We start from the raw sequence: 8,705 nt of genomic DNA, 5'->3' as shown, positions 1-8,705 counted from the left end.
AACGGGCTGTAAAATCTTTTTCATGATGAATTTTATGTAGTCATTCAACTCCCCTATTCCATAAGGATTAACTGAGCATTAGTTTAGCAGACATAAAAATTCTCATACTAGAGATGTGCAGGAGACCCAGAGCACAGCCTTTGTGCTTAAACATACGATAGAAAAATTCATGTGCTTTAGAGACAGAAATCCGGTTCAGGGATAAGTGCTACGACAAATATGCAAAATGCGACAGGCATTAAGAAGCAGTAAAATCCTACAGCACAGCAAGGTAGATAATCGAGGTTTTTAAAAACTGGGTATATTTTAGGCTGTGCATGTTACCCCAAAGTGCCTAACCGTGGATGTTATTTAGTCTAAAAACATTGGAATACTCTCTGCAATTCCAATAATATTTTTTTCTGCTTAAAATTGTCAACAGAGGGAGTTTGGGAAACACTTGATTTCAGTTTAAAGGAAACAGCTAATTTTGTTGTTTGTTTTTTTTTTGCGGTACGCGGGCCTCTCGCTGTTGTGGCCTCTCCCGTTGCGGAGCACAGGCTCCGGACGCGCAGGCCCAGCGGCCATGGCTCACGGGCCCAGGCGCTCCGCGGCATGTGGGATCTTCCCGGACCGGGACTCAAACCCGCGTCCCCTGCATCGGCAGGCGGACTCTCAACCACTGCGCCACCAGGGGAGCCCCCCCCCCCATGGAACTTAAGTGGTCTTGGGGCACAGATGATAGACATGTAAATAAATAATGAAATAGGATCATTTCAGATAGTGATCCAGGACCTGGAGGAAGCCATCAGGGTGAAGTCATAGAGAGGTAGGGGAGGTCGTCTCTCTCTGAGATGTCATATTGGAGCTGACACTGGAATAACGAGAAGGAGCCAGCCAAGGGAAGAGCTGGTGGAAGACCACTCGAAGTAGAGGAAATGGCACATGCCAAGGCCCTGGGCAGAAAGAAGGATGGACTGGAGACCTAGCACATGTGGTCAGAGTTGACAGGGGAGAAGATGATGGGCCCTGTTAACCAGGAGCCTTTGTGAGGCATTTGGATTTACTGCACCTGTGATGGAAATCTCTTGGAGTGTTTTAAACAAGGGAGGAACTTAATCAGATTGATGTTTTGTAAAGTGGGCTCTGGCTGGTGGATGGAGAATGGACCTAGCAGAGAGAGTGGAAATAGCAAGGCCAGCTCGCTATGAGATGTGTCTCTTCCATGGAGGTCAAGCCGGGATACTTTGTGCCCATGAGGTTTCTCAGGCCACTTCCCCTCCATTCATCCCCTGCAGTTATCCTAAAAGGCCAGGGCTGTCTTACAGGGCTTTGGTGAAAGCTACAGTTATCTGCCTTTTGGAAACTCTATTTGGTACTTGCGGTAAGGGACCCACTGATACGGTTCAATCTGTTTCTTTTTTTAGTCCTGGCTATTCTGAAAGTCACATTTGGAAAATCAGAGAAATTTGAAAGTGTATCTAATTTGGTGGCTATGCCCTCTTCCTGTTTTGTAAATTGGACTCTTGTAATAATGACATCCACGGTTTATTTGCAGCTGAGGCTGGCGGTCCTCTGACAGGAAGAAGGCTACTTGGAGGCATCTTCTTCCAAAGATAATAAATACCATTGGCTCCAAATTGTCCTGCACTTGGCTCATTTATGTGAGTGGCACATAGCACTTAGCAAAAGCGTCTTCATGTCTGCAGAGAGGACACAATGACCATTTTTATGGGAATATTTGGCTTAAATTAGACAAAAATAGGCCTAAAGACAAATACATAAGACTACCAGTGGTGAGTATTATGAAGCTAAAAGCTGCACTGGTTGTTTCTGCCAATATTTTTTCTCTTCTCATTGCCTTTGGAAAGGAAATAAAGGATGCCACTTAAAAGGCCATGAGTCTTTGTCAGAAATTGTGGCTGGTTCTTTGAAATACTCAACTTGACGCTAGAATTTCTTATTTTGGTGTTGGCCGCCTCCTACCAGGGATCTTTCCTTGAGGCTGAAACCCTGGGTACAGATAATGCCTTTTTATTTTTGTGGTAACTTTTGAGGGTGTGGCAAAAAAAATCTTTCTGTTAAATTCCAGGAATGCAACTTCTTGTGCATTTGCATTGCAAAATTTAAAAAAAGACACTTTTATTAGCAACACTCTTAGGCTCTCTCCTCATTCAATTTTCATACTATTTTTTATATTAAACAATTAACAAATTTCATTTTGAGATAATTATCGATTCACATGCAATTCTAAGAAAAAAAATAGAGAAGATCCCTTAATCCTTCACCAAGTTTCCCTCAATGGTAACATGTGCATAAGATAAACTATTATCACAACCCGGAAATTGATACTGTTGCAATCGTCCATCCCACTCTCATTGGGCCAGTTCTACATGCCCTCATTTGTGTTCAATTTTTGTACCAAACTATATTTTGCGTCCTAATGCAGCTGATTATTTAAAGAATTCTACTTTGATTCCCTAAGGAAATAAGCTATTATTCATTGATGTGTTTTAGAAACTAAATCTGACTTTTCATACAGGGCATTTGTTTGAAGCACAGCCAGGAAGGACATGTAAAAAGGCGTCACTCCTAATGTTTTCACGACGAGGTGGTAGGCATCACCTTTGGTTCAGCTCATACTGGTTTTAAGGCAGTTTATTTGCAGAAAACTCAAGTTTATGTCCATTTGGCTTTCAGACAGCAAACAGCTTAATGTGGATCCTCTTCAATTTATCTCGTAATCCCCACGTGCAACAAAAGCTTCTTAAGGAAATTCAGAGTGTACTGCCTGAGAATCAGATGCCACGGGCAGAGGATTTGAGGAATATGCCATATTTAAAAGCCTGTCTGAAAGAATCTATGCGGTAAGAACACGTGCCTAAGCCAATATGGATATGTCAGAAGGCTGTTCTCTGCAACACATAATGAGGGGTGCCCTCCCACAGATGGCTCCCACAGTTGATTCGTAAACATTTACCAAGCTACAAAAAAAAAAAAAAAAAGAGCCTTTGGACCATATTCCTTTTCTATTACTCATTTCCTAAATCGTTTGGGCAAATTCTATTAAATCTTGGAAAGTCAGAGTCTTGCCCTTTACATCAGTAATCATAATACTCTAATGGACGCTATGAGCAATAATTAAGATTAGGGGCACGATTGAAGGATGTGAGATGAAACCTCAGCAAGGAACCATATTATTATATAAGACATAGAGACACCTTTGGTTTTGAGCCTCTGTATAAAATGTTCTTTGAAAATTCTTTTTCTGGAAAACAAAGCTCACAATGTCTTAGGGTCAGAAGGAAATATCTTTAACTTCACGAAGGGTAGTTAGGAGAAACCGGGAACAAACAACAAGCTTGAGGGCGAAGCATGTCAACGTACACATTTGAATGTGTACGGGGAATGAAACCGAACAAACACTATTAACAGCTATGAAGCAGGCTTGTACTTGGGGGTTTAACCAACACAATAAGATAAAGAATATAAACAAGAGGTGTAAATATTGGGAAGAAAGAGACAGATCTTCTTTGTAAAGAGTTGGGATCATGTTCCTTTTTTGAGAACTCAGGCAGCAACTATTTATTTAACCAGAATCTGCATTCCCTTGAGCTAGAACTTGGTCCGTGCCCACTTAGACATCTCTGATCTTGTTTTTTCAGGCTTACCCCGAGTGTGCCATTTACAACTCGAACTCTTGACAAAGCAATGGTTCTGGGGGAATATGCTTTACCGAAAGGAGTAAGTAGAATTTGTACAGTCTGTACCTTACCCTTTTCAAATATCCATCAGATCTCCCTAAACGTTTCTACTGGGAGAGCATTCATTTTGGAAATGTGTAGATTGCAGTATATAGTTGACGTGTTGTGTAGTCTAGCATTAGGAATAATGGTCTTCTGTCTCCATAGACAGACCTGGATTCAAGTATAGCCTTGAGTGAGTTACATAACCTCTGCGAGCCTCAGTTTTCTCATCTGTAAAATGGGAATAATAAAACCTACCACATGGGATTGTTGTGAGAATGTGATGTAAAATTTTAAAGTTCATGACCTATTTATTGTGCCAGTATCACCTGGCACATTTCAAGCACTCAATACATGTTGGCATTCATCATGATTATACCTTTGTGGGTTACTGTCACATTTGTAAGGTGATGGCTTTTGTAAATTTTGCTATTCAAACGTTTTCTTTAAGTGCTTTGTGTTTCTGTGTGTTTTTAGACAGTATTGATGCTAAATACCCATGTGTTGGGGTCCAATGAAGAAAATTTTGAAGATTCAAGTCAGTTTAGACCCGAACGATGGCTTCAAGACAAGAAAAAGATCAACCCTTTTGCCCATCTTCCATTTGGCATTGGGAAAAGAATGTGCATTGGTCGCCGATTAGCCGAGCTCCAGCTGCACTTGGCTCTCTGCTGGGTAAGACCCTGATGGGATTTCTGCAGCTGTATTCTGGGCTATTCCTCAAGGCAGGAGAAGAGGGGTGATTCTGCTTTTTTGTGCTTCTGTGTTCCAGATCGTCCGCAAATATGACATCGTGGCCACAGACAAGGAGCCTGTGGAGATGCTGCACTTGGGCATCCTGGTACCCAGCCGACAGCTCCCCGTTGCTTTCCACCAGAGATAGGAGGCCTCAGGTGAGCATCTGGGGTGTGGAGAATGGTCAAGAGGTGAGCCAAGCTTGGAAGTCAACCATACTTGGCTTGGAGTCCCTGCTCACTGTTGGTTCACTGGGTGACCTTGAACAGTTACTTAACCTTTCTGCCTTCACATTTTTTTTTTCATTTGTAAAATGGGGCCCAAAATAGTATCCATCCAGAAAGATGATATGAATACAAAATACCTGGCCCAGAGCCTGGCATCAACTAAGTGCTCCAAGATGCAAGCTGCTTGTCATGGTTTTTGCTTGTGAATATCGGGGTGGGGGGCAAACTTTTTCTGTAAAGGACCAGTTGGCAAATATTTTAGGCTTTGCAGGACATAAGGTCTCTCTCACATCCACTTTGCTCCACCTCAGGGCAGCCTCAGACAACTGGTCAATGAATAGGGGTGACTATTGTCTTAGTTTTCTATTGTTGCCATAACAAATTACTAAAACAAATTACTTACAAATTACTAAAACTTGTATTAAATAGCACACATTTATTATTTTATCATTCTATAGGTCAGAAATTCAACACAGCTCTTGCCAGGATAGAATCAAGTTGTCATTCGGCAGGGCTGTGTTCCTTTCTGGAAGCTCTAGGGGAGAATCTGTTCCCTTACAGATTTCCGTTGTTGGCAGAATTTAGTTTCTTATGGCTGTAAGACTGAGGTTTCCGTTTTCTTGCATCAACTAAGAGTTATTCTCAGCTCCTAGAGGCCACCATTCCTTGGTTCATGACCTCTTCCTCCATCTTCAAAGCCAACTAGCGTCTAGGCTTCAAATCCCTCATCCTTCTTCTATTGCATCTCTCAGACAGGATATCATTCGGGATGATCTCCCCATTTCGAGGTCCATAACCTTAATCACATCTGCAACACTCCCTTTGCAATGCAAAGCAATATATTCACAGGTTCTGGGGATTAGGGACTAAGCCTTTTTTGAGGGCCATGATTCTGCCTACCAGTACTGTATTTCAATAAGTCTTTATTTGTAAAAAGAGGTGGTGGTACTTATTGGACCATAGGGTCTTGATTTACAGACCCCTGGCATAGAAGAGGAGAGATTTACCAGCCTGTATTAAATACAATGTAATACTTTTTCTGCAACATACCATTTATTACCTTTTCTGACAGTGTGGGTGTTCTCATACCAGCTTCATAATTTTTGCCATATTCATGTATCAGCTATTTAATTGCTGCTTAATTATTTCCTTTAAATTAACATAGGCCTAATAGTATACTTTAGCCTTATTTCTAATTTCCTTGATGAAATGGTGTTTTTTTAGTCTAGTTATTTCCCCCTAATCCACAATAAAATGAATTTTCAACTACTGAAGGGATAAGAAGTTAGCCTGAGAAATCTCTAGTATTAGATGTGAAAATATGACATTTCTGATACATAGCTTTATAGAATTAGCTGCCAGTGGTAAAACTCAGTCTTAATCACTCTTCCCTTTCAACGACATCACCTAGAATTTGCCAGAACTAGTTGCTATTTGCTAACTGCAAGGGTATTTGCTGATAGGTGGATTATTTCGGGAAACATGCAATTACAGATGAAATTTCTGAATGAGGCCCAGTGAATTCCTCCCTACGTGTCTGGTGTCATTAGGCAATTGTCAGATTCTGAACATGCCAACAAACAGAGTTGAATCAAGTAGGATAATGAAGGAATTCTAGCTTAATTGCGAAACTTCCAGTCTTCAGCTAGGACAGTGTGCACAGTTATCTTGGTGAAACACAAGAGCCCAGGGCACTACTGGTTTTAGCATTTATTTTTTTGCTAATAATTCCTCTTGTTTAACTATACTGCTCTGATGTATAATTGGGGTATACTTTATTTTCCAGATTTTTTTTTTTTTTTACCAAGACCACGAGCAGCAATTTTTACCCTTTTGCAAGAATGAGGCTTTGGGCTTCTGCATGACAGGAAAGCACACATCAAAACCCTGAGCATGAAACAGCATGTAAAGAACATTTAGCCCCAGGTGTTTATACTCTTTCTTCTGTACAATTGTTCTAGAAGCTGTACTGTCTGTGTAGCTGATGGTATTTATTAAGATGGTATCTGGCTCAGGGAAAGCAGATTGTTGGAATGCCAGGCACTCTACAGGGTATACCGCCTGCTTACACATAACTTACACGTAACTGACGTCAGCACCATCCTGACTTACACAGAATTGCTCATCATCCTGTTTTCTCTTGTATAGGGCAGTTGGGCACTTATCCGTTGGTCAGGTAAAAGTCACTAAATAGGGCTTCCCTGGTGGCGCAGTGGTTGAGAGTCCGCCTGCCGATGCAGGGGACACGGGTTCGTGCCCCGGTCCGGGAAGATCCCACATGCCGCGGAGCGGCTGGGCCCCTGAGCCATGGCCGCTGAGCCTGCGCGTCCGGAGCCTGTGCTCCGCAACGGGAGAGGCCACAACAGTGAGAGGCCCGTGTAACGCAAAATAAATAAATAAATAAAGTCACTAAATGTTTCTGTCCAACTTTACCAGATTCACTGCTGGAATCTTCACTTCTCAGAAGTTTACATTTCACAATGAAAGACCGACTATAGCCAGATTGTTGGGGGCCTGTGTAGTATTGACGATCCATTTGTTGTAACTCTGTTTAATATATTTGGGGAAATACTATTTAATAATAGAAGCAAAACTAAATATTGGTTAAAGTTATCAGGTCTCTATGAAGCTGTTGTGTTTTTTTTCTTGTTTTGAAATAGAAACATTATTGGAAAATTAGAGAAAACCTCTATGTTAAGAAGTACTTTAATGAAGTCAAAACCTCCTGTCTAAGAATGCCTTAATGATTTACTGTGGCATCATTGTGTTAAACGATCCTGAAATTATTTAATTATGGCATTGAGTCTATTTAATCTATTAAGGACTGGATCAGTAGTTTTTAAATTGTGTGTGTGTGTGTGTGTATGTGTATTCTAATGGCAATTTGCTTACATCACTTAAAAATATATATATGATATTTGACTTAGAAGTTTAGGGCAATGTTCTAAAGTTTAGTCATGGCTTAAAAATATTCAGTGACTCTCCCTGCCTTAATTTTCCCAGCTATAGATGGGTCAGTAGTAAAGTGTGCATACATTATAGATTAACTAGGTAAACCATGTTATGTGACTTGAACTCCTTGGGAAAATATGATTTCATAAATGGAAAAGGCATATAGATTTAAGCAATACTTGTAAAACTCTTAAAAATTGTGTTTACATGTAGTTTATTTGCACAGGTTTTTACTACTACTTTTCCTAAAAGCATACTATATGTTTCTGTATATTTGATAAAGATTTCCCTTTTTAGGTTACATTTTTAGACTGTTTGAGAAGTGTACATTTATATCTTTATTTTGAACAAATATGTGCACATCACCAAAATAAGTATATGCTTTCTCACTGCTGTGAAATTCTTTTTAGAATTACAAATCCACATGTGTTGTCAGATTTCATCTGTATATATTCTTTGAATTCTCTAAAAGAATAAAAGTTTTCAAATATGTGAGATGTTTCCCCTTCATTGCATTTCATTTTTTAAAAAAATTTATTTATGTTATTTATTTATTTATGGCTGTGTTGCGTCTTCGTTGCTGCACATGGGCTTTCTCTAGTTGCGGCGAGCGGGGGCTACTCTTTGTTGCGGTGCACAGGCTTCTCATTGCGGTGGCTTTTCTTGTCGCGGAGCACGGGCTCTAGGCGTGTGGGCTTCAGTAGTTGTGGCATGCAGGCTCAGCAGTTGTGGCACACAGGCTTAGTTGCTCCGCGGCATGTGGGATCTTCCTGGACCAGGGCTTGAACCCGTGCCCCCTGCATTGGCAGGCGGATTCTTAACCACTACGCCACCAGGGAAGCCCCTTCCCTTCACTGCATTTCTTACAACCAAAGTTAAACATGCAAACTTTGTCTCACTAGAAAATTTTGTCATGTGGCTAGTTTACAATATAATATTACAATAATATTTTACAGTAGCTTTACCAAAAGATGATCATTTGAATGGCAAAATAACTTTCCTTTTTTTACTCCATTCACTTCTATCCGCACCACCATCCCCTTCACTCTGGACCACAGCAGAAACT

At 40.7% G+C, this 8,705-nt stretch overlaps 1 protein-coding gene across 1 annotated transcript in view; it reads left to right on the top strand.

Annotated features, from left to right (window-relative positions):
• The window catches only part of CYP24A1 (cytochrome P450 family 24 subfamily A member 1), a gene marked incomplete at both ends in the record, with an annotated part of 13,456 nt that extends 8,848 nt beyond the window's left edge, over nt 1–4,608 (top strand). Inside the window, 6 exon segments of the mRNA XM_082856904.1 lie at nt 2,546–2,609; nt 2,611–2,672; nt 2,675–2,846; nt 3,645–3,723; nt 4,203–4,400; nt 4,498–4,608. Coding sequence (XP_082713030.1) covers nt 2,546–2,609; nt 2,611–2,672; nt 2,675–2,846; nt 3,645–3,723; nt 4,203–4,400; nt 4,498–4,608 — 686 coding nt within the window.
• Between the last annotated feature and the right edge of the window lie 4,097 nt (nt 4,609–8,705).

This window comes from Leucopleurus acutus, assembly GCF_964270905.1.
Source record: "Leucopleurus acutus genome assembly, chromosome: 16".
NCBI lineage: Eukaryota > Metazoa > Chordata > Mammalia > Artiodactyla > Delphinidae > Leucopleurus > Leucopleurus acutus.
This window is presented reverse-complemented; position numbering and strand designations above follow the sequence as displayed.